Raw genomic sequence first — 25864 nt, 5'->3', positions numbered from 1 at the left:
TGAGGGATGACGTGGGTTTAAAACATGCCTAAAGAGGTTTGAACAGAGGTTCTCAACCTTTAGGACACAGTGCCAGCACCTCGCTAGATTTTATGGAAGGGCACCTAAGGAAACCTCACAGGGTCGGGTAGGGTGAGATTCTGACATACACCCAGGACCCTTCTTCCCGAGAATTACTGCTTTAGAAATCTCCTTCTTTAATGGCTCCCTAAGGAGTCAGTGGCACATGGAATGCCATGGCCTTTCCCAACCATGCCCATCAGGGCCCCGGCCTGCTAGGACGCTGTTACATGCTTTTCTAACAACAATCAGATGGACCAATACTGTAAAATTTGGCACAGGCTGGTTCATCTTGGGCCTGGTGTGACATTTCCTTTTCCCCCTTACTCTCTGCCAAAACGCAATATCCAGGAACCAGATCTCAGAGAGCCAGTTATGGTACCCAAACCCTTGATCGTAAGATACCTTTACCTGTGGTTTTTCATTTTCACTGGTGTGTAGCTTCAACTTGCCTTCTCAAGACTTCCATTTTCATCCTCTGACCTTCTTTTAGAGCTATGCACTCTGCTTCTATCGAGTTCTAAGGGGGCTCTCAGGGGCTCTGTGGCACAGTGGATCTCAGGCTCACTGGCAGCCTATCTATGCAACGGCTCTGGCATTCAAGGCCCTCCGTGGCCGGGCTGTGACTCAACTGGCAACTCCAGCCTCCTGCCTTACAATCCCAATTGCTGCCTCGCTGCCATGTTTCATCCTCATCCCACATTGCTTCCCCCCTCCTTTCCCCTGCCCCAAGCAATGCACCCTTCAGGCCCTGACTTCTCCAATTCTGGAAAGACATACAAGCAGCTCTTAGCAGCAAATGCTTCCCAACAGGGAGTCAGGTAGGAAAGAGTTTTACTCTTCATTGTGTCTTTTTTTTTACCATTTGAATTTTTACTGCATGCATTAATTTTTAATTAAAATAGTTAATTTTAATTAACACATTATCAGAAGGAAAATAAAAATCCACCCCCAAAGCAAGACCCCTGTCCTGCTTCAGTAAGTGGACTGGATTGCAGGGTCCACAGAGAGGATCCTTGCTGCCTGGGAGAGGTCCACACTGAGTATCACCACCTTTGCTGAGCTCCAGGTGGAGGGCACTCTAGGGCTCTCCCGGGGCCGGTGCTGGAGGCTCGTGGTGTAGCTGATGGGCACCGGGTGCAGTGGGTCCACCACAGGACGCAGGAAACCAGACTCTAGTCTTGGCTCTCCCACTCACTCAGTCACTAAAGCTCTTTGGGAATCAGCTCCTTCAGGGTAAAATAAAGGGATAGGTTTGAGCTGTGTGCTCAAATGTTTCAAACCCATGTCTCAATAGTGATTTTCCCCCCTTCTTCATACTCTCAACAGCCAAAAAAAATTTTGTGGGTCTTATTTTCCATGATTTAGATTATGAAAATACTAATTTTCTGCATATGCTTTTGAAAAGCAGAATACCGCCCCCTCCCAACCAAAACACTGGAGTGCCCCCTTCTGCTCTAACAAAACTCCACTGAACTTCTCTATGTTTAATTTCTCATCTCAACTTGATTTCTTAAGATTTGCCTCCTTCAAAAAGCAAAAATGAAGAAAAGAAGAAATCCTCGTTAGCTGGATTCCAGTCCAGGGGGGCTTTCCCATACCAAGCCACACTGGAGAACCCTCCGGGCTCGTGAACATGCAGTCTGCAATCTGGACACCTTTTATTTAATTTCAAGAATTCCCTTTGCATGGCCAAAAGGGGTCTGAGGAAAGCAGAGCGGTGCAGATGAGGGGAAGGGCAGAAGCAGAGCGCTCACGAACGTGGTGCCAGGTGCTGGCTGCCCACTGTGCTCCCTGGCTGGGAGAGAAGCAGAATCGATGGGAGGAGCAGGAAAAGTCATTCTTGACACAAACAAGAGTCCTGGGGCATGCCACTCCACCCCAGTGCCTGGCCATGCAAGACGCAGAAATGGAGCCTGTGTCCCCTTGGGACCATGGAGCAGATGCACCAACACGAAAGGGAGTCCTTTGGGCGCCTCCTGGGGCGCCTGCAGGGTCTGGAGCATGGTAGGGTCTGTGTCCATGTCCGTGAGCATGGTCAGTTAACAGATAGCACCAGTTGGGAGGCTCAGGGCAGGAGAGAGACTGAGGGCTCTCAGACTCTAGCACCCACTTGCCTGGCCCTCCTGGAGAGACTCACTTCCTCGATGGCTGCTCCTGCAGCACGAGCCTCTCCCTCACCCCTCCGCCCTGGGAAACTGGAATAAATCATCAGGGTGAGGTCTGACCCAGGGCGCCAGCTGCCTCTGGAGGGCCAGGTCACTACTGTGCAGTGCAAAGATGCTGCTGCACCAGATGAGGGACTGGAGCGGGGGAGGGCAGGCTGGGGGCAGGGGGCCCTTCTGCCCAGGAGTGCCCACATAAGAAGAGCCTTTCAGAAGCACAACTTGGGGCATTTTGTCGCCAATCTGCTCCCCATTCCAAGTAAGCACATGAGTTGGCCCCCTGTTGCTTCTGATTATTTTTGGTGGGTCAGGGGACAGAGAGAGGAGAGAGACCAGAAGAGGCAAGGCCAGAGAGGTCTCTCAGACCACGGAGGTAGGCAGAGTGTGTGGTGGGGACACTGCGCTGGGGTGCAGAGCCTGGCCCAGCCCTGCCACTCTTTTTGTGTGACCTTGGGTAAACCATCTCAGCTGCAGCTCACTTTCCTGAGTTACCAAGTCAGGAAAACCCTACTCCACCTACCTCAGAGGGATAGGCTAAGGGCGAAATAGATAACGGATAGAAAACACGTTTAAAAAAGTATAAAGCGCTATTCAAACGCGAGGCAGTGTTGTCATCGGAGATGTTAGTAACCCTTAGCACATCCCTCACCTCACCGTCACCTTCCGCTTCCTTCTGCAGCGCCCCTTAACCCTAGGACCTTACTTCCTTATCTCAGAGGGTGCCCAGACTCCCCCGTTGCTTCCCCTGATCACAATCTGTGACCCCAAAGGCCAAATGGGCACACGAGCTGTCTGAGGGGGGTGCCCAAGGCCCCTCACCCCGTCGTTGTCCCTCTGGCACCCTCCCCGCGGGCAGCTGCTCAGCCGGCCCCTTGGTCCACCCTATGAGATGAGCTGGGCTGTCCATTTAGGCCAGACAGGTCTAGGGGACCCCTGCCCAACCCTCGGGGGACCCTGTCTGGAGTGCAATACCTGTTCCCGATTTCCAGCAGGTGGCGGGCAGAGGGAGGGGGAGAACCACAGGCAGGACGGTGGATCCTCAGGCTGCCCCCAGGCCCGCCTCCACCCCCTGCTCCTGCCGCCGGGCCCTCCCCGCCCCCAGCCCAGCCCTAGTCTCGCTCCGGCGGCGCCTGGAGGGGCCGCGGTGCGCCGAGGCCCGGGCCGCCGCTGTGCACGCGCAGGTGGTCCTTGAGAGACTCCTTGTAGCGGAAGCTCTTGCCGCACTCGCCGCATGTGTAGGGCCGCTCGCCCGTGTGGATGCGCTGGTGCTTGAGCAGGTTCTGCTTGCGGATGAAGCTCTTGCCGCAGAGCGCGCACTGGAAGGGCCGCTCGCCCGTGTGCAGCCGCTGGTGGTTCTGCAGGTGCTCCTTGCGGCTGTAGGTCTTCTCGCACTCGGAGCACTTGTAGGGCCGCTCGCCGCGGTGCGTCATCTGGTGGCGGATGAGGCCCGAGTGGCAGTTGAAGCTCTTCTCGCACTCGGCGCACTCGTACGGCCGCTCCTTGGTGTGGCTGCGGTGGTGGATGATGAGGCTCTTGCGCACGCCGAAGCTTTTGCCGCACTCGGGGCACGAGTAGGGCTTGCTGCGCGCACCGTGCAGGAGGAGGCTCCGCCGCAGGCCGCCCGGGCAGCAGCTGCCGCAGCCCCCGCCGCCGCCCGGGCCGCCGCCCGCGCCGCCCCCGCCCGGGCCCCCGCCCGCGCCGCCACCCTCCCCGCCCGCCTGCGCCCCGGCCGCGCCCCGCTCCCGGGCCGGCGCGGGGAAGCCGTCGTCCAGCAGCCCGGCCGCGCCGCGGCTCGGGGCGCCGCCCGGGTTCTCGGCCGCCGGGAGCGGGGGCAGGCTCTGCGGAGCGGGCTGGGGCTGCGGCTGCGGCGGGGCGGGGGCGGGGTTCTTCACCATCAGCAGGCTGTCACCTGGGGAGGAGGAGACACGAAGAAGTGACATGCTCACGGTGCTCTGCCGCCGTCCCTGCGAGGGGGCCCAGGTCCTTAACTAACTTGCTCTGTGGCTTCGTGTGAGTCACAGGCTATCTGGGCCTCAGTTTCTCTAAAAAATGAGGGGATTGAACAAGGCAATGGGTCGTGTCCTGTATGGCTCTAGGGCTCCCTGACCCTCTGACCTGCCCAAAGCCGCCCGCTGCAGAGCACCAGCCGGCTGCAGAGCACCAGAAGCGGGTCCAGCAGGTAGCCCCCAGCTAGGAGAGGGAACCCCTCCACATTGGTGGGGCGGGGGTGGCTGGGGGCTATGCGGAAGGCAGAACTGCCTGGAAATAAGCCTTTATTGTATTCTGACGTCCAGGCTAATTTATCAAAGGAGAATCTCTCGACTGAAGAGAAAGAATTTGCCACAACTTCTCCAAGGTAAAAAGCCTGGTCTGGAGGTCTACCGGAACGGAAGGCAGGGAGCTGGGACCATGACCACCCTTCCCTTTGCAGTCGGGTTTCCACTAAGCACGTGGCCTTCAGACTTGTCAGCAGCACGGTAAGCTGGGTTGGTGTGAGTCCCACCCTGGTCCCCGACCCCACGAGCCTGGGGCTCTCCGTAGCCCTGTGTGGAAGTGGCTGCCCAGCCAGCCTCCCCAGGAAGCACTGATCTTGCTTCTGCAGTGATGCCTTTGCATTGCGCCCCCAAGTCCACACTTCTCCACTACTGAGGGGTCACAAGTCCAGGCTCTGAGCATCAGGGCAGGGACCTTGGGCCCAGGACTCCGCCTGCTGACTGAGGAACTGTTCTGTTTGCTGACTATATTCGGGAGCCTTCTCATTCCCAAACCTTCCCTCAGCTCCCGGATCGCCTGGTCATAGTCCTTCCTCCCTGGAGGAGCCCCTCCCCCGTTTAGGGGCAGCTGCAGAAGAAGGGTCAAGAAAGTGACGCTCGCGCTCTGTCCCCCATCTCTTGTCAGTATCGCTTTCAGTCCTCTGCCCAGGACCCTGGCGTCTGCTCCTGGAGGCCACTCCTCAGGCCACATCTGCCACGCTTCCACCCAACCCCCCTGCTCGTGGGAGGCTGACTGAGGCCTGTCCTCCTTACATGACATCCCTAAATAGACTGGGCCCAGCCAGCCCCTCTCTATCCCAATCAGAACCGACCTGGCAGAGAACCAGCTCCACAGGACACTGGCCAGGGGAGAGGCCAAAGTGGCTCTCCTGACTTCATCCAGGATGCCATCCCTCGGTCCTCTGGGACTGGCTCTGGCCTCTGGGGCAGCTGCACTGTGGGTGCTGCTTCCCCCTCTACCCAACCTGCTACTCTTGCTCCTTCAAAGGCGTTATTCTCAAGAGGACTCCCAGAAACCACGTGCAAGGAAACCTCCATCTCAGGGACTGTTTCCCAGGAAACCCAACTCAAAACAACCCTAATCCTTCTCTGATAATTCTTCAAACTCGGTGTGAGCATCAGTCCCCTTTTGCTACCGTCCCATCATGCCCCCTGACCTTTGTTCTCCCTTCCTGACCAGCTCTGCGGTCAACGCAGCTGTCACTTGCTATGAAACACCCTTAATGCCTCTGTCCCTTCTCTTCTGTTCTGCTTGCCTGGGGAACCCCAACACTGCGAGCGCACTCACGCAGCTGAGGATGGCTACAGAAAATCACACACATCTCAGAAGGGCCCCCCCCCCAGCCTGGCATCCCACCTCACTTCTCAGTGTGTCCCCCTTTCCCACTCTGCGAGGATTATGTCACACCTCCTCCAGCCTCTCACTCAGGGACTTTTACTCTGGAGCTCACTGGCTTAGTAACTGCGTCAGACATAAGCACGTGACGACATTCTGGGCGATGAGATGTGAGGAGGAGTTGGCCGGGAGGCTTCTGAGAAAGTTTCCTCACTCCTTAGAGAGAGCACAGGAAAAAGGATGGCCTTTCCTCTTCCTCTGGGTCTGGGTGTGATTGCTGGGAACAGCTGCGGCCATCTTGCCCAGTCCCGCCAAGGATGGCTGAGCAGACAGTTGGAAAGAACCTGGGTCCTTGATGACGAAGTTGTGTCCTCGAATCAACTGAGGCTGCAGTTGAACAACCTCTAGTTATGTAAGAGAACAAACGTCTTTACTCTTTCAGGCAATTTGAATCAGGGTTCTAGAGTGGTTGAGAACATCCTACCAGCCACAATGGTCCAGTATTTCCCACCTTAAAAGAACATCCTCCCTTGACCCCGTGGCTCCCCTGCTCCAGTTACCATCTCATCTTATTCCTCTGTTCCTTTTCACGGCAATATTCTGTAAGAGTTATCTATACTTGCTTTCACCACTTCTTCACCTCCCTTCTCTTTGAGACTACTACAATCGGGCATGTCCCAGCACGCCACTGAAACAGTTTTTGTCAAGGTTACCAACAACCTCCAACCTGCCAAATCCAAATGCCTCTTCCTGTCCTGCAAACTCAACCCCTCATCCCGTTTGACATAATTAACCCCTCCCTCTCTCTTGAGAGGTTCTCTTCTCCTGGCCTCTGTGACTCCATGCTCCTCTGGTTTGCTCCCAGCTCACACCTGGGGTCTCTTTAATTCTTTGTCTACACTCCCCCTAGATCTCATACAATCCTCAGCCTTAAAATAACCTCCATGTAACAATTTGGCAGGTCTGTGTCCTCAGTTCCTGGGCAGTAGGAGTGTCTTTGTTATTCGCGGTAGGCCCTGATGTTTACCCTGATGGTTTGCGATAATGAGGTGACTCATGGTGGGCCCCTAGATAGTTTAAGTTAACAAGATGACTCAGATTGGAGCTGGACATGCCAGAGACCAACCACATGATTAGAGGGTTGGGGCTTGGAGCCCAACCTCCAGGGAGGGAACAGGGGCTGGAGAATGAGTTCCACCTCATGGCCAATAATTCAATCAATCATACGTATGTAAAGAAGCCCCAATAAGAACTCTGGACACAGAAGCTCGGATAAACTTCTCTAGCAGGCAATATCCTGAGTATTGTCACAAGTCACTGCTGGGAGGGTGACACGCCTTACTCCAGGGGGAACAGACGACAGAAGCTTTGTGTTAAGGACTCTCCCAGGGTTGGTCCTGTGGATCTCTCCTTTTGGCTGGTTCTGATTTGAATCCTTTTGCTCTAATAAAACTAATTGTAAGTATAGTGCTTTCCTGAGTTCTGTGAGTTTTTCTAGTGGATTACTGAACCTGAGGGGTTAATTTGTGCCAGGTGATGAGAAGTGAGGGTGGTCTGGGGACCCCTGAACTTGCAGCTGGTGAGAGTAGTCTTGTGGAGGATGGGGCATTTCGTCTGGCTGGTTTGACCTAATTCCAGGTAGTTGGTGTCACAAGTCATTGCAACCTATAACTCCCTAACCAATCTAGTCCTGAGCTTTCTCTTGAACTTCAGACTCCCATGCTGATCTGCTACCTGACACTGCTACTTGGGTGTCATTTCAAACTTAACAGGTCCAAGGTAGAACACTTGATTTACACAGCCTAAGTAGTTCTTTTCAAGGGCTCGCAATTTTAGCAAAGAGACCTCCACTCACCCTGTTCTTCAGGACCCGAACCTAGGAGTCACTCTTGACTCCTCATCCACCACATACAATCCATCAGTTATATTTCCAAAGTACATCCTGAATCCGTCCACTTCTCTCCATGTGCACTGCTACCATCCAACTCTGACCAACTGTCACGTCTCCACCTGGTCTGTACCAACTCCGTTAGCTTCCTAAATCGTTTCCCTGTTTCTGGCTCTTGTTCCCCAACCTACTCCAGTCCATTCCTGAACTTCTCTTTTTAAAATGTAAGCCAGATCATGTCACTGCCCTGTTTAAGCCCTCTGTTAGGCTCCTTTCATATTAGAATAAAATCCAAACTCTAACTTGGCCCATAGGTCATAAGTGGTCAGGTTCCTCCCAGCCTATCACTCCAACCTCAGCCCCTGAAGCCACATGGCCTTTGCCCCCACCCTCCCTCTCTGGTCTTCTCTTCTCAAACAGTCCTATGGTCAACACACTATAGTATTTCTTCCCCAGTGAGGTCACTCCTGCCTTAGCCCTCCTGCCCCCACTCCCATCCTCCTGTTTTCCCTAAGTCGTTCTCATTTAGCACCCTCTGACTTTATCTTGTTTGCTGTTGGCTTGCTTATTCTCCATCACCATCCCACAAAAGGAAAGGTCCCTGGTCCTTCTTCACTGCTTATTCCAAGTGCTTGTCATACTGCAGGGCACAGAGTAGGCACTAAGTAGATATTTGTTAAATAATAGAAACTAAAAAAGGTTGGAACCACTGTTTTAACCCAAGGAAGTCAATAATGTGGGAATTTCAGGAGGGCGCTTTCAAATCAGGTTCTGTAAGTGTTGGCATCTAGGTAGGGTGGTTCAGCTCTAGGCTCCTGACCACCACTCACTCCAGAAGCACTTGGTAGCCACTGGACTCCAATGTCCTACTCATACTTCCTGCTTCGATGGCACCTCATGCACACTAAGTTTGGGTGAACTAGATTATTTTCCTGTCTTACACTAACTGTCAGAGAGCAGTTAGAGACTAATACATGCTTATTGATATATAAAATGAAGAATCCTTTTTACTAAAATGTAATGTCCAGTTAGGCTGAAGTCTGACTTTGAGTCAGACAGGACACCAGTAGGCTGGCCCAGTGGCATAGTGGTTAAGTTCACGTGCTCCACTTTGGCAGCCCCAGGTTCACAGGTTCGGATCCTGGGCATGTACCTACACTGCTCGTCAAGTCACGCTGTGGCAGCATCCCACATATAAAATAGAGGAAGACTGGCACAGATGTTAGCTCAAGCACAATCTTCCTCAAGCGAAAACAGGAAGATTGGCAACAGATGTTAGCTTAGGGCCAATCTTCCTCACATATACAAAAAAAAACAAACAAAAAAACAGGACACTAGGTCTTTCTCTTGCATATCCCAGGGCTGCGGAAGGAGGCTGGCAGGGACACACATCACATATTTCTGTGTTTTACTCTCTACCCGCACTGCCCTCTCCCCCTCCAAAGCCTCTCCAGAAGACCCTGCCACATGAGACCGTGTCTTACCCAAAGTCCATCCGGCAGCACTGAGAGACAAAGGTTGGGGCAGAATTTCCTGGCATGTTTCACGAACTGGTACCTACGCCTTCAAGGCCACAGCTAGAAACAGTGGCCTGGGCACTCTAGAGAATGAAGTGGAATCGACGGCTGTCACTTCTTCCTGTCCTCATGGTTAGTCTCCTGGCTTTCCCTGTCTCATCCCAGCCCACCAATAGGTTAGAAAGAGGACCACTTTAAATTCTATTTTAAACAAGGGCATACACTGTTCCTCTCCCATCCCTGCCCATTCCTCCGGCCCTACCCTGCTCCTCCAGACTGAACTAACTTGTCTCCGAGGGTGGGATCCTCTTACCTGAGCCTAAAATGGCCTTTCAGATCAGAAATAACCTATGTCCTCAGCTCTTACATGGCTTTTAAGCTCCTGGAACGTGTCAGGAGTATGGAAAAGGAACATATATTTAGCTGCCCCTTCAATACTCTAATTGACCAGAAGACACTAAGTCAGCTGTCCTGAGGGCAAGACGATGGTACTGGGTCTGGCAAGGAATGCTAGCCTGATGCTGAGAGTGTTAAATAATCTGTGAACACATGTCGGAGGTCACTGGCCAATAAATAGAGCATCAAGAAAGACCCAAGAGACCAAAGTCAGCGAGATGTTTGGTCCCATACCTGTTGGGGGAAAAGAAATCCCCTCTCCCTATTTGAGCATCAGTATCTCACCAGGCATGCTAGGATGTCAGCTCAGGGCTGCCTTGGGTCCTCTGGCCAGCGTTTCCTAGTATGTGAGCCACCTGCTGTCATCAACTCCTGCTCAGGCACCAGTGGCTCAGCTCTCTCCCAGCCCACTCTCCTTTCCCTGCTGCTATGGAGTGAATTATATCCCCCCAAAAAGATAAGTCAAAATCCAAGCCCCCAGTACCTCAGAATGCAAACTTATTTCAAAATAGGCTCTTTCCAGATGTATTTAGTTAAAGTGAGGTCACACTGGAGCAGGGTGGGCCCTGGTCCAGTATGGCTTGTGTCCTTATAAGACTACCAGGTGAAGACACAGACACAGCGAGAACACCATATGAAGACGAAGGATTGGGCTGATGCTCCCACAGGCCAAGGAATGCCAAAGATTGCCAACAAACACCAGAAGCTAGCAAGAGGCAAGCAAGGAGTCCCCGGCAGCTTTCCGAGAGGGCAGGGCCCTGCTGACCCCTGGATCTCAGACTTCCGGCCTCCAGAATGTGAGACAATACATTTCTGTTGTTGTAAGCCACCCAGTTGCGGTCCTTTAAGACAGCCCCAGGAAGTGAACACAGCTGCCATCCTCCAAAAGGAAAGGGGACAGTGCTTTGGTGCAGACCACTGGAAGGCTCCCATAGAGAACATCACCCTGTCAGGGGGTGGGCTGAGGTGAGAACCAACCCCCTGGACAAAATACCCAAGAGTCCCGGGGGCGCGTTACTCACTGGGGCCAGAATCTAATCCAAGCTCTCCTTCCATTGAGTCGCGTGGGCCCCACGGGTACGGCTGCTCCTCCTGCTTGATCCATGACAAAATGTCATGTGCTGAGATCAGAGACTCTGTTCATGGAAAGATGGCAGTCTTAGATTCTGTTCATTTCCGCTGAGCATCCTCTCAAAAAGGTTTGAAAACCACTACATGCAAACGCCACCGCTCCGACTCACAGGGCACGTGGCGGTTGTGTGTCTGTGTTTCATTTACCGGCCGTCCTCCTCCTGTCAAATGCCTTCATAAATGGGATCTCACTTGTGCTTGCTACATCTCAAATTGGCCAGAGAAGACGAGGCTCGTCCCAAAGTCTGTGCAGCGCTGGAGCCGGGATTAGAACCTAGTTCCTCCAGCTCTGTCACCGAGCCCCAGAGCAACCTGTGGTCCAGGACAGGTGGGGGAAGTCTGGTCTCTGAAGGCCCACGGGACTTGTGGATGAGTGGCAGGACTTAAGAATCAGCAATGGCAGAAGCAGCGAGCAAAGGTCATTGTAAGAACTGCAGTGGCGACTGCGGCCCGTTATCAGCAAGGGTCGGCCTTCCCTTCTGCCCTGGGCCCCTTGATTCCTCATTGTAAAGTGGCAGAACTGACAAACTACAAGGGATGCTAGACTTTACGTCTGGTCTTCTCCTCCTGGGATGTGGGGTGGGATGAGACTTTGGGGTCATAACTAGCAAGTGAGATGACATTGGATTTCTCCAGCTCTGTGAGCCTATGTGAACACACAGACACACACACACACACATACACATGGCCCCAGGCGGGTGCAGCTGTCCTATTGTTCTTTTATGCTTCCCTATGTGCCTGTACCCTCCCTACAAGTTTCATGGAAGATATCTAACTAGTTAGTATTTATTTAAGAAAAATTCCAGAAAAATGGCAATTTCTTTCTTTCTGTCACAGAAATATACACAACTTTTAAAAGGCTTTTTGGTTATATTTATTGTTCAAAAATCAATGCTGAAATAATTTTAGTATCACTTACACTGACACAACAAATTATCAATTTAATGATTTCTTTAAAAAGATCCCCTCCACTTTACTAATGGCTATATCCCAAAATCTGTACAAAGTCACTAACTGAGGAACATGTTGTATTTTATTCTCTGAGCCTCTTATCGACCTTTAACCAAATATGACTCAGTCAGCTTGATTTCCCACCACTTACGAAAGGCGGCCAAGGGGCTGCCCGTCCTTGATGTCCACTCTGGCATCTCGCTCACCTGAATTGGGGTCCGTTGGAATATCTCTCTCTGCCAAATCCTGCTGATCCCACACGCACGGGTGCTCCTCCTGTTTAATCCGGGACAGGAGGTCCTGGGCAGAGGCTGGTGAGTCTGCTTGTGGGACAGAGCAGCACAGGCGTTAGGGAACACGAAAAGGCCCACAAGGTGATGCTTTCAATACATCTCTCACTTCATACAATTATTTCTTTTCCTTAAAAATCAGGTATAATTAAATTATATGCTAATTAATTATAGGTTTAAGTCAGCTTGGCCCCAATTAATGGGACTTTTGCTGCAAATAAGTGGATACTATGGGGGAGGGACATAACGATGACCTCAGGAACATCTTTCTGTGCTTCAGAAACTGACATCCTTAGAGTGAGGTTCATGCTCGAGTACTGAGCACCACCACGGAAAGAGGTACTCCTCACGAGGTGACTTTCCAGGAAAGCAGCACCCTCCACAAAGCCTTTGATCCTAAACATTTTAACAAGATTTTTCTAAGATGTATCCTACATCTTCTTTCTTCTGCAGTCTATTAAACCTCATTGGCCCTTTATTGCCTCCTTCTCTCTTAAAGATCTCTTTGAAGACAGAAACACCATGATGCTTTCCAGGAACATGCCCGATAACAACAGCATGGGCTTTCCTCTGCTTAGAGTCTGTTGTCCCTGACCTATGACTAAGGGGGGTGAGGTTTGTGGAGCTCTCACCTGTAGATAAGTAAAGAGCTACAGTACGTTCATTTATCTGTGATGGTTAATTTTATGTGTCCGCTTGGCTGGCACAGTACCCAGATATTTAGCCAAACATTCTAGATGTTTCTGTGAAGGCATTTTTTTAGATGAGATTAATATTTAAATTGATAGACTTTGAATAAAGCAGATTACCCTCCATAACACAGGTGGGGCTCATCCCACCAGCTGAAGGGCTTAATAGAAAAAGACTGACCTCCCCCGAGGAAGAGAGAATCCAGCCAGCAGACTGCTTGGGTCTCCAGCCTGCCAGCCCACCCTGCGGATTCTGGACATACCAGCCTCCACAATCTGAGAAGCCAATTCCTTAAAACCAGACAATCGATCAATCTGTCTCTCTCCACACAAACACACACACAATCAATCTGTCTCTACACACACACACACACATTCCCTCCCCCTACTGGTTCTCTGGAGAACTCTGACTAATATACATCTGTTCTACCAGAGTTCTCGCATACAGAGTCCAGCTGGCATGCCATCTAAGACACACTATCTGGTCTACCCCGCAGGCCTGCAGCCGTGCGGGTGCCTGGCACAGAGGCAGCAGCCTGTAAATACTCGTGTAAAACAGCGACAGCTCTTCCCGGTCAGGAGCAGGTCTTATGGACCACTACATTCCCTTACCCACAGAGCCGCGTAAAGCGCCTTATACTCAGTACTTCTGCCCTGATATTGCTTTTCGAGGAGAGGAAGGAATAGTTAAAAACTGATATTACAAAGAAAAGAGGAAACAGAACAAGCTAAGCCCAGATGGGCCTGCAAATCATCAGTGCCGTGTGCCATGTTTGTGCCATGGGAAAATCCTGTTTCTCTGCCCCTCCTGGATCCACAGCTCTTCCATTCCCAGCTCGCGCGTCGGCCTGGCACACACGACAGACAGAGCTGGGGGCCTGCAGACCTGCTGGACCTTGCCTCTCCCGTCCAGGTTTGGGAGGCTACTCAGTCACTCACCAGAAATGGCCTCTGTGGGGATGGCCCTCTCCTCCAGGACCCGCTGGCCCCGGACACACAGGGACTCCTCCCGCTTCACCTGAGAGGATGCGTCCTGTGCAGACACCAGGGGTTCTGTTCCTGGAGACAGAGAATCACATCACCTGGTGTCTTTTTTCTGAATGACTGTCACCCGGACATTCTTGGGGTCAGGAGTACAGCTGACAGCACTTGCCAGGGAAGAGCACAGGGGTCTCGGGTTCCTGTGGGTGACTGCAGGGTACCCCAAGGAGCAGAAGGTCCTACTTGCAGAGAAGTGATCAACATTCAGGACAAATGAATGTTTGAAAGGCGTAGGCCAAGCAACTAAATGAGGTGAGATAAGGTGGGGAGAGAGTTCTGGGAACAGCCCCATGTTGTGTTGGGTGCTAATCAGGATGAGGCCATAAGTTTGACCTCTGTGTAGGAGTCATCTGTCCTTGTTTTTCACCCCAGTCAGAAAGAGTTGGCCAGACACAGACACACACGCTCACACACATACGCACTCACTCACACATACATATGTGATTAGTAAGAAGTTAGACTGGGCAAAGAGATGCAACCCAGCCTCATTTTTGGATGGATAATGCACAGCATCCTTATACATGAAAGACAATGACATATCTTCTATGTAGACCCCAAGACAAGACAAAAAGGACATTTTCCTCTTATGATGGTCTATGGTGTGACGTACTAGCCTGGCAGGAGACAGCTCAGGCAGCAGGAAAGCGACTAGATGAGAAATGGAAGACGTGAATCCTGGTTTCAACCCCCAGCCCAGCAGATGAGTCACTTGACCGGTCTGGCTCTCAGTGTGCTCACTGCATCCACAAAATGGGCATAACGGTCCCTGTTCCATCTCGCACACAGCGATGGATAATAACTCAGCGGAACCATTGAGGTTACAGTGCTTTAAGTGTGAGAGGTTACCACGGCTGCTGACCTCAAACACCTGCACTGCTTGAAGATGGGGACCGAGCCATTTAGATGAAATGTTCAGAAGAGGCAAATCCGCAGACACAGAGTCGACTGGTGGTTGCCAGGGGTTGGGGAGGAAAGGGAAATGAGAGGGACTGCTAATGGGGATGGGGTTTCCTATGATGAAAAGGTTCTAGAATTAGATGGTGATAACGGTTGCACAACTCTATGAACCACTGAATTACACACTTTAAAAGAGTGAATTTACGTATGTGAATTATATCTCAATAAAGAGAAATGACTGGGAGGGAGGGGGCTGTCCTGGAGCTGACTTCTAAGGGAAGTTTCAGTGACAATGCTCTCCTCTTAGAAAGGAGGAGGACAGAGGGCACAGACAGGTGAAAGTTCATACGATAAGGGAGAGAATACAGTGAGAGTACCACATTTCACCCGGTCCAACTCTGCACAAGAGAGTTGAGGCCCTGAGAAAAGACCCCAAGGGCAGAGCTGGGACTGGAACCCTAGCACCTTCCATCCCAGGCGGAAATGCTGACCAAGTGTAATGCTCTCAGAAAGTGGATTTTCTCAAGACAAATGATTCCTTCTTGAGTGAGGAGAAAGCCCTGAGGGGTAAGTCTGCCTGTGATGTACGGGTCTGTGTGAGAACGGGATGATGATATGGAGATACTAACTAAGCAGGAAGCACTAGGCCGCAGCAAACTGTGTCCGTGCAGACTCCCTTCCACCCTCTTGTCCACCTGACTTGGGCTGGGCCCAGGCTGCTCCCAGGCCTCGGGTCACTTACTGTTGGTTGCTGCCAGGCCTGGGAGGCTGCAAGCCTGGCCTTCCTCTTCTCTTCACCCAGCTCACCTAGGCATCCAGAGCTGCATGGCTCTAACCCAAAAGACAAACATCCATGTGCACTTCCGAGCCCTACAATCTCTCCCTGACAAATTTCAATAGCAGCAGAACCACAAGCAACTCAAGAGAAGCCCTCCTGAACTCACACAGGGGTGGCAGGGCTTCTAGCCTGCCCCGCCCTGGACCCAGGGCCCTTTCCAGCTGCCATCACCTGTGTCTGGATCCATTAGGATTTCTCTCTCTTCTGGATCTCGTTGCTCCCACATGCAAGGCTCTTCCCTGGGCTCAGCCTGGGTTGGAGCATCTGGCTTGGGCACTGGACCCTCCGAGTCTGGAATGAGTTGGAAGGGAAGGAAGGACTGAGTGAAGTCGACCAATGGGTCCCAATGAAGGGCAGTGGCAGGACTCTCCCCTCTCCCAACTCTCCCTGCCCGCCGGAGTGCCCCTCTAGGTGGTAGCAATTATGTGAGTGTGTCAGGTGACCTCTTATGAGGAACCTTGAAAACAAGTCAACAGATCCCCCAATTTGTGGTGTAGAAAAAGGTGGTCTCTGAAAGCCAACAGCAGACTGTGGCTCATCCAAGGCTGTTGGGATGTAGTGTGTAGTGAAGTGCAAATGATGCTATTTGTATTCCAAAATAAGGAGTAACATAGCGTTCAATTCTATAGTGATAGGCTCTATAACTGGGTTTTTAATTTTCATCCTATTACAAATCGTTCTATCTTCCTAGCATTATAACAAACAGTTTCTTGAGTTTCCATTAGGTATAGACATGCAACACCTTGCCCAGGTGGTGTGAAGATGGGTTGATAAGCATTTCACTCCCCTCTCCAGGGGCTGCTCACCACAGAGGAGGGAAGGTGTCCTTACCCAGGGACATCAGGGTTTTATAGTTCTCCTTCACAAGGTTGTTGTAAAGCTCCTTCTGCCATTCGTCCAAGTTCTTCCACTCGTCCTCAGAGAAGTAAACAGCAATGTCGACAAAAGTCACCGGAACCTAGGCCAACAAGAGCTTTACTCGGGTCCCTCCTGCTTGCTTCTCCCCCCACCCTCCCTTCACAGGCCACGGGCCCATTCTGCCCCAGAACCTGCCTTTGCTGTCCAGGGCCCCCCATCCTCCAAATCCCAGCCCCGTCCATTCCAACGGAGTCGCTCCACCCTATTCCCGATCTTCTCGTGCTTCCAAAACAATGATGGCCAACACTGCCTTTTATTTTTAAACATTTTACCATATCCTTTGTAATTTCACTTTTAGGTAAACTGGGTCCCTAAGCATAGACCTGAAGTCAGTGTGCGGCTTGTGGCACTCAGGGTGACAGAGCCGTGGTAGGATCTCAGTAGGTATCAGTGAGCCAAAGACATAAAACCCTGTTATAAAACTGTATTTCTGGTCAGGTCACCTCTGGTAAACAGTAATATTTTTGTCATTAAACATGTAAAATCTAAAGGCATGTGCGAAAACTCCAGGATCTGGCTCTGTTTTGTTCACCGCCATATCCCAAGCATCCAGAAGCACACAGTTTGGAGCCAGTAAACATTTGTTGGGTGGGTTGAATAGTACCACCAATACTAGGAAGTTCCACTGCAGCCTGAGTCAGCCATCATCTAACGTTGGTGGCTTGTTATTCCAGGTAGTCTCATCTGTTACAGAAAGCTCTTATTTCAATTTGACAAGGATCCTTGTCTGTACTCATATCAGTCACTCACCAGCATGGCCTCAACTTGGACCAAGTGGCTCAAAATGGTTTCACTTCCATGACCTTAATAACTGAACTTCCCTTCTCCGACCACAGAGCCTTACCTCCCACCACTTTCACATCCCTCCTGGACCAGCCCTTCACTCTCACTCTGAAATCCAACCCCTCAATTCTCCCTCAAGCCCTAATTCTAGTTGATCAGTCTTGGTACCTGCACATACAAGGCCAAAGATCACCTATATGGCACCTTGTCCGACTTCTTAGAAAAATACAGTCCTCTGGGCACGAGGCCCACAGGTGCACAGGGGGGTGAGTGGGCAACACCTTTACATGGGTCAGAAACGCCAGCCCTTGCATCAGGTGCTTATGCCTTAAGGGCATCCTATGCACACCGCTTGCCACCTACTGACTGCTGGCTCATCAGCCATCTTTGGAAACAGAACCAGAATTTCTAGTTCCCTGGACCTTCTGCCAGACTTGGGCAAATCCCCAACCTGGGAAAACTGACCACTCTCCTCATTTTAATTCCCTGCTGCTAGATAAAAGTCCCAAAATTCTTCACTGCTTCCTCTTCCTCCCCCAAGACCAAGGTCCTGCCCTTGCCCTTCCCTGTTCCTTCACTGTTTCCTTGGCAATTTCACTCCTTTCACAACTTCAATGATTACCTCTTTGCAGATGACACTCTTCAACTTTCCTTGCTCCCTTCAAAGTCCACATTTCAACAGCCTTCTGCGTGGCTCCATCTAATCATCTTTTAAGTACCTCAAACTAAATGTACCCAAAACCAAGTTCATTAGCTTTTCCAACATGCCAACTCCTCTGCCTCACTTCACCATTTCTGTGGAGGGTCAAAACTGTGGAGTCACATTCTCACAGTGGAATAGCCATCACTTTGGAAAAAGCCCCCATGCCAGGATACAGTGGGAGTCTGAGACGTGGTCCAAGACGGCAGGGAGCCTACAGTCCAGCTGGACGGATAAGACTATCCATGAGTTATCTGTGAACCACTTAACAAACACAACAGGATCCAAGAGGCACAGAGGATCTGAGAGACGATCAGCCTTCCTTGAATCTGACAAGGAGGATGCATCTAGCACGGCCAAGAGTACACAATGAATTAGAACTACTGTCAGCAATCATAATTAACATTCTTTATGGTTTATGTCCATAAGTTCTTTGATAGTCCCTTCAAAAAACAGAGCCTCATTCTCCTCCCCTTGAGTGTGGGCAGAATTTAGTGACTCGCTTCTAACAAATAAATGAAGAGGTGATAGTGACAACGTCTGAGATTAGGTCATTAAAGACATTGCAGCCTCCACACTGGTCTCTCTCTTTTGGATCACTCACTTTGGGGGAAGCCAGCTGCCATGTCATGAGAATGCTCAAGCAGCTGTGTGGGGCGGCACACACAGTGAGGAACTAAAGCTTCCTGCCCACAGCCAAGTGACTGAGCCATCCTGGAAGTGGACCCTCCAGCCCCAGTCAAGCCTTCAGATGACCACAGCCCCAGTCAAGAGCTTGACTATAACTTTATGAGACTTCCAGCCAAATCACCCAACTAAGCTGCTCCCAAATTCCTGACCCACCAAAACTGCAAAATGATAAATAATAATTTTTTAGCCTGCTAAGTTTTGGGGTAATTTGTTAAACAGCAAGAGATAAATAATACACATAATACAACAGGATGGTGTTGTCCCATCAACAAAATCAGTTAATCCTCACAACTCCATCCAGTAAGCATATCATCATCTTGACGTTACAGATGAGAACGCTGAAATTCAGAGGGACCATCTGGGAATTATTTATTTATACTTCACCTTTTTCAAAAGAGGAATTGAGGAGGCTCAGAGACAACAAAAAACATACCCGACCAGGAAAACCAGTGCATGGCAAAGCCAAGGTTCACACCCCAGTCCTCTGATTCCAGATCCCAGGACCACTCCATCATTCCGTGAGGGCACACGTCAACTCAAGACTCCTGACGCCTGATCCAATGCACACAACACCCAATGGTGCCAAGTGAGGACACAGCGCCCAGTTACAACATGCCACACAGACAAGAGGAAAGGGCAGTGTGTAAGGAGACCTGATTGTGCCGGACAAGCAACATAAGCCAAACCACACGGAAAACGAGGCCCTGTGGGCTGCAGGGGCAGGGAGCATTTTAGGGAGGAACCAGAGCCACTATTGCAAGTCAGCTCCGTGAAGCCGCAATCAATCACTGTTAAACAAGTCCTCGGCAAAATCACTGGGTTGGTCGCCTCAGCAGATTCAAAGACACAGAAGACCCGGCTCCTTACATGCAAGTGTGAGCTGTCCAGCTGGAAGGAGTCACTCGGCAAATATTTTTTGCATATCGACTATAAGCCAGGTACCATCACAGCCACGGAGACACATCAGTGAACCAAGCAGAATTTACATTCTGGTTGCAGAAAATCAACCAAGAAGACAAAAAAGGAAGTAAATATTTAAGATGGCTTGTGGCACAAGTGCTTTGGAGAAAATGAGAGCAAGGACAAGGAAGAGTGTCCTGGGGGTGGGGTGACATCATTCTTTTGTATTGGGTGGCCACAGAAGGACACACTGATCAAGTGACAACCGAGCAGCTACCCAGGGAAGGAGCTTTTACAGTGGAGGAAAGTCCCTGAGGTGGGACTGTGTGGTGTGCTGGCAGAACCGCAAGAGGCCGGTGAGCTGGAGGAGTAGACAAGAGGGAGTGGAGTGGAGATGAGGACGGAAAGGTGCGGCTGGAGAGAAAGGGCCACTGACAGAACAGGGGCTTTCATGGTGAATACGACAGGAACCCATTTGGGGGTTTTAAGCAGAGGTGTAATATGACTGATTTATATTTTAAAAGGCTCACTCTGGGCCGGCCTGGTGGCACAGCAGTTAATTTCGCACGTTCCGCTTCTCGGCGGACCGGGGTTCACCGGTTCGGATCCCAGGTACGGACATGGCACCACTTGGCATGCCATGCTGCGGTAGGCGTCCCACATATAAAGTGGAGGAAGATGCGCGTGGAGTTAGCTCAGGGCTAGGCTTCCTCAGCAAAAAGAAGAGGATTGGCAGCAGTTAGCTCAGGGCTAATCTTCCTCACAAAAAAAAAAAAAGGCTCACTCCGATTGCTCTGCTGAGAATAGATTATATGGGGTGGGGGACAAGGACAGAGACAAGGAGACCAGGCAGGAGGCCACGGTAATAATCAGATGAGAGGTGATGGTGTCTCTGACTAGACAATGGCAGGATTAGTGGAGGTGGGGAGGGGTGGTCAGACTGGCTATATTTTGAAGAAAAATCAGACAGTGTTTATCGGAAGTATATATATTGGAAGAAGGGCGTGAGAAAGAGAGGAGGCAACTATGACTCCAAGGCTTCTGGCTTGAGCAACTGGAAGGATGGAGCCGTCTTCAGCAGAGATGAGAACGACTTTGTATACAACAGGTTTCAGGTGGAAGATCAAGGGGTCAGTTTGGTCACGTTAAACGTAAGCTATTTACTGATGTCTTGATGGAGATGCTGAATTAGCAGTTGGGAATGTGAATCAAGAAGGAAGTCTGAGCAAGATACAGAGAAAGAGTGGGAAGAAAAGACTGCATTTGAGAGTTGACAGCACACAGGCTGCATTTAAAACCCTGAGACTGGATGAAATCACAAGGGAAGGAGTGTAGACAACGAGCAAAACCTCAAGACCAAGCCCTGGACCACTGCAAACATAAGAAGTCAGGAAAAGGAGGTGGAACCAGCGAAGAAGACTGAGAAGGAGCAGCTGGTGAGGTGGGAAAAGAATCAAGAGAGGTGCCCCGGAGTCACCGGAGAAGGTTTTTCAAGGTGGGACTGGTCACCTGCACGAAATGCTGCTGACAGGCAGGGAGGATGAAGACTGAGAACCAACCACTGGCTTTAATACCATGGACATCATTAGGGCTTTGGCAAGACCAATAGGATGGAGAGGTGGGTGACTGGCATGGGTGCCAAGGAGAATGATCCGATTACCAATTTACTGAAATACTGAGAATAGAGGAACACATTAAATGAGACCACAGAGGATGCAATCAGTGGAATCCAGACAGTGAGAAACTCAACAGGATGGACAGCCTAGTTTCTTCCACAGAGAAACTGCAAGGAAAACTGAAAGAGATGGAGGAGGAACCTATAGACTAAAAAAAAGACTTAAGAGACATAGAAATCACAATTTGTAGACTTTAAGTTCTGACTCAAACAAATAGAAAAAAAAATTATTGGGGGCCGACCCAGTGGCATAGTAATTAAGTTCGCGTACTCTGCATCAGTGGCCTAGGGTTTGCAGGTTCAGATCCCAGGTGTGGACCTGTGTACCACTCATCAAGCCATGCTGTGGCTACATCCCACATATAAAATAGAGAAAAACTGGCACTGATGTTAGCTCAGGGACAATCTTCCTCACCAAAAAAAAAAATTATAACATTTTTGGAAGAAGTGAACATTTAAACACCAATTAGATATTGGAGTAGGTTGAGGTTTTTGTTATGGTGGTGATAATATTGAGATTATTATTTTTTAAAAAGAGTTTTGACCTTTTTGCTACATACTGAAATATTTACAAATACAATGATTTCTATCTAATATTTGCTTCACAAAATAAAATGGAAGGGGAACATGGGTGGGAATTTAGAGGAAATAAGATTGGTCAAGAGTTGATAAGTATTGAAGCTGGATGACGGGTTCATGAGGGTTTGTTACACTATTCTATTTACTTTTGCATATGTTTGCATTTTCTATAATAAAAAGGTTAAAAAAGGATAGGAGAGAAAATGGGGAAGAAAGAACTGGAGAGAGCAAACATAGACTACCCATTTAAGGAATTCTGTGCTAAAGAGGAGCAGAGAAACGTGGCACTAAGCAGAAGAGATGCAGGGTCTGCGGAGGGTTATTCTTAGAGACGGGCAATGTTCCACAGCCGTCTTCTCACAGTCGGCTGGTGGGAAGCAACCGGTAGAGAGGGAAAAGTTGACGATGCAGAGGAGAAGGTAGAAAACCCCCAGCGATGTCCTGCAGTTAGTGCAGGGAGGAGGACGAGCCCACAGTACCAGGGAGGGCAGGGGACACGAGGCAGGTGGACAGAGGAATGTGGTAGCTACATGTGAAGTCCCTTTTGAGTGACTCCGGTTTCTCAGTGGACTAGAAAGAAGGGTCTTCGACTGAGAGGGCAGTGTAGATGAGCCGGGGGGAGTAGGGGAGTGAATGGAAGAGGAAATGGAGCAGGAATTAGGAACTGTGACAGGGCCCACCAGAGGGTCGTGGTGGTGACTCTCAAGAGATTCCAGACAGTGTGGTTTTGGGTCTGTCTCAACCAAATTCAGACGAGCATAGACAAAGCTAACCAATGACAAATGGTCGTTTGTAGGTGCCAAGTGGAAAACCCAAGCACCAAGAGCTGCAGGAGTTTGCAGACACCCAGCCACCTCAGGGAGGGGCTGGAAACAGTGACAGTAAAGACTCAATGACAGAGACATGCAGGCTCTGTGGGACACTGTGGATGCCAGCCTCACCGAGGTAGAACATTCTAGACTAGGCTGTTCAAGTGGAGACAGGCTTTAAGAAGACACTGAAATTAAACAACAGGGAGCTAGAGAAGTTCATGAGAAGGACCGACAGGATCAGATCAAGAGTTCTGTTCACATGTGCTGGTCCTCACCTCCATCCCTGCCCCTAGGGACTGCCACATACCTTGGGGACCTCCCCCTTGCTGCCCGGGGGCAGCCGCAGGACCCAGAAGTTCCTGTTCCTCAGCAGGTTCTCCATGTTCTCCAGCCGCCTCTGCAGCAGCCCGTACTCCTGCAGCAGGGTCCCCAGCACGGCCCACTTGCTCTCCATGTGGTTCCCGAACTCCACAGCCGTCTTCTCACAGTCGGCCAGCTTCTTCTCGGCTGTCCCCGTCCGTCCCTCCAGATTCAGCAGCTGGCTGGCCTGGGCATCCACCTTCCTCTCCACGGCCTGAATGGCGGCCACCACGGTCCAGAGTGAGATCTCTGCTGTGGGCAGCTGGGGCTCTCTCATCATGCGGTCAGGGAAGACGGGGGCCCTATCTGGGAAGGGTGGGAACTGAAAAGGCATTGGTCGCCGGGCGTCCATGTCCCATTCTTGAGCCTGTGTGCAGAGGGAGAAAGTGATAGCCTGGGATGAGACCCTGTGGGGGGGGGGGGGGTGGCCTGAGAGCAGGGGACAACTAATCAAATGCCACAGATTCTCGTTCTTCTGCCAAGCCCCGCCTCTCAGGCTGTGGTGTTCAGTAATGTCCCAGCCACAGCTCGAGCAGCCACCCACCCAACCTCCGCATTTCCTGCCTGCAAGAGTCAGGCTGGTCACTGTTTACCCACCTCAACCCTTGGCAAGTCAAGGCCATGGACCCTGGCCTAAAACATCATATACCACTTTCTTTGATGAGAACAGCTGCTTTCTTCAAGGCTAGACTTAGTGATGGACTCTTTAGGGTGCCTAGTGTTTTCTGTTTCAAAGTAAGAATTTTCATGGAAGTCATCTGACCCTAATCTTCCCAGCAATCTCTAAGCAAGTTAAGGCAAGAATGATTATCTCCGCTTTAAAGATGATAAAATGGAGGCACAGAGAAGGAGCTGGTCATTCCACAACATCTCACTTCATGTCAACTGGAGCAGCCCTATGAGCTGCAGGTAACAAAAAGCACAGTTCAGGTAAGTGTGCTGCCACCACTTCCAGCAGGGCCACGGCCAAGGGAGACACCAGAGAGCCCAAGCAAGAGAGTAGACAAGCAGCCTTCTTCCATATACAACTATTTACTCATATTTTCCAAAGTGAAAATAGATTTGCAAAAACCTGTCACTTACTGCAGAAAGGAGGAGGGGACATCCCTAAGAGGAAGAGTAGACCTCCCAGCCCCCTCCCTGCTTCCTCGGGGAGCAGTACCCCATGGCCCAGGGCCTCCCCCCAGCTCTCAGCTCCCTCATCCTGGAAGGGAAAGGTGCAGGTTGGGAGCTGAGCCCTATGACCAAGAGAGGGTGGTCACAATTCACCGGTGACCTGGGAACTGGCCTTGTACTGTACCAGCTTACTGGACAACAGCAGGGCTGATAACCGCCTCTCCTTGCCACGTGGGCTGCGAGGTGGGGTCATTTTCTGTTTTCCCTGTTGCTGCTGAAGAGGCCCTCAGGCTGGGCAAAGTGGAGGCCTGCTGCTTAGAGGTGACCTGGACAGGCCAGGGACAGGCATGCCAGCTGCCCTCCACAACCTGGAGCAGCTGTGACAGCCACAGAGGGACACCCCACAGCTTCCAGGGAATCTCTCCAGGACATGGGTGAGAGGAGAGCAGGGCCCTGGGCCCCAGACCCTGCTACTTCAGAGGCAGCAGTATTTCCATCAAAGCCGCCCACTTGGGCTAATTCAGGCTTCACTCCTGCCTGGCCCACAGAAGGGGACAAGGGCTGGCAGGGGAAGTTTAGAAAGTCCCTGGGCCCAGTTTCCTTCTCGCAGGTTTGGAGACCTAAAGCTGAAAAACGATCAAATACAACACAGCAACTCCTGGCCGACTTGTCAGAACCAGGCCACCAGCACGCGTCCAGCCCGCGGTCAGCTCCCACGCTCTCCCCGTGGGAAAGCTCCCACAGGCCTCACTCCTCGTGTCTTACACAAGATTCTGGGGCACTGGTTCTCAAACTGGTCTGCTCCTTAAGATCCTCAGGGAGTTTTAAGAAATGACTGCATCGTGCTCTCAACCCCAGAGAGGCTGATGTAACTGGTTTGGGACAAGGCTTGGACGTGAGGATTCTTAAAAGCTGCTCAGGTGATTCTAACGTGCAGCCAAGTTTGCCAACCACTGGAAAGAAGGCAAAGCCACCTCTCGATGGCCCCTTCTCCCTGCCACACCCGGGGCGAGGGAAAAGTGAATTCTTCGGTGTACCGGGTGAAAGCTGGCAACACAGCAGGGCAATCCCGTTCCGTCGGAGCGCCTGCAGTGTACACCCGAGGGCCACTCGGTGCGCAGCCGGCCCCGGCCCGAGCGCGCCGCAAACCCGGGCCGGGCTGTGACGCGGCCGCGGCTCCGCCAGCTGCCGGGCCCCGCGCGCTGCGGGCTCCCGCCCCGCGGGGCCTCCTCCGGTGCCGGCGCCGGGCCCGGCCGGCACGCGGCCTCGGGGCCCTGCTGCTTAGCGGCGCGCGGGCCGGGCCTGCGAGGGGCGAGGAGCGAGGGGTGAGGGGCGCGGGGCGCGGGCTGTGGGCTGCGGGCTGCGGGCCGGGCCTGCGGCGCGAGCCCGCCCTGCCCTGCCCGGCCGGCCCCCGGGGCCTCCGCCCCACGCCGCCCGCCACGGCCCTCTGGCGCCCGCGGCCGCCCCGCGCCGGTGCCCGCAGCCCGCGCCCCGCCCCCACGGCCCGGCGGCGCGGCCATGGCGCTGGGCGGGGGCTGCACCCACCTGCATGGGCGGCATTCCCTCGGCCATTTCCCCGCGCAGCGCCGGCTCCTGGTGGCAGACCTCCTCCGGGGGCAGAGCCTGGGCCCAGCTCCAGCTCCCGCTGTCCAGCCCCAGGCCCTGGATGCCCAGCTGCTGAGGCTGCGGCCGTGTTGACACAAACTGCATCCTGGGAGTGCTGTTCCCCGCTCGGGCCGGCCAGGGAGAGGAAGAACGTTTTCCAGGCGCCTTCCCCCTCGCCGGGGCCGGACAGCTCCATCTACAGCCCGTAGGAGCAAACAGTCCCCTTTGGCGGCGCTCCCCGCCCCTCCGCCGCC

General features: G+C 51.9%; 1 protein-coding gene across 2 annotated transcripts; it reads right to left on the bottom strand.

Annotated features, from left to right (window-relative positions):
• Positions 1-1704: 1704 nt before the first annotated feature.
• On the bottom strand, positions 1705-25864 carry ZNF282 (zinc finger protein 282). Of its 2 annotated transcripts, none has more exons than XM_070265156.1 (8): positions 25551-25864; positions 22837-23256; positions 16304-16430; positions 15644-15763; positions 13636-13755; positions 11924-12040; positions 10658-10771; positions 1705-4134 (listed from the first exon to the last, which is right to left on the bottom strand). In XM_070265156.1, the coding sequence occupies exons 1-8, from the start codon at positions 25713-25715 to the stop codon at positions 3335-3337; spliced, it is 1983 nt and encodes a 660-aa protein (XP_070121257.1). In that variant the 5' UTR covers positions 25716-25864; the 3' UTR covers positions 1705-3334. The 2 variants fall into 2 exon arrangements, with proteins under 2 accessions (XP_070121257.1, XP_023495679.2); XM_023639911.2 differs by having other exon boundaries at positions 11924-12037; positions 25551-25863.

This window comes from Equus caballus, chromosome 4 (genome assembly GCF_041296265.1).
Source record: "Equus caballus isolate H_3958 breed thoroughbred chromosome 4, TB-T2T, whole genome shotgun sequence".
Lineage (NCBI taxonomy): Eukaryota > Metazoa > Chordata > Mammalia > Perissodactyla > Equidae > Equus > Equus caballus.
This window is presented reverse-complemented; position numbering and strand designations above follow the sequence as displayed.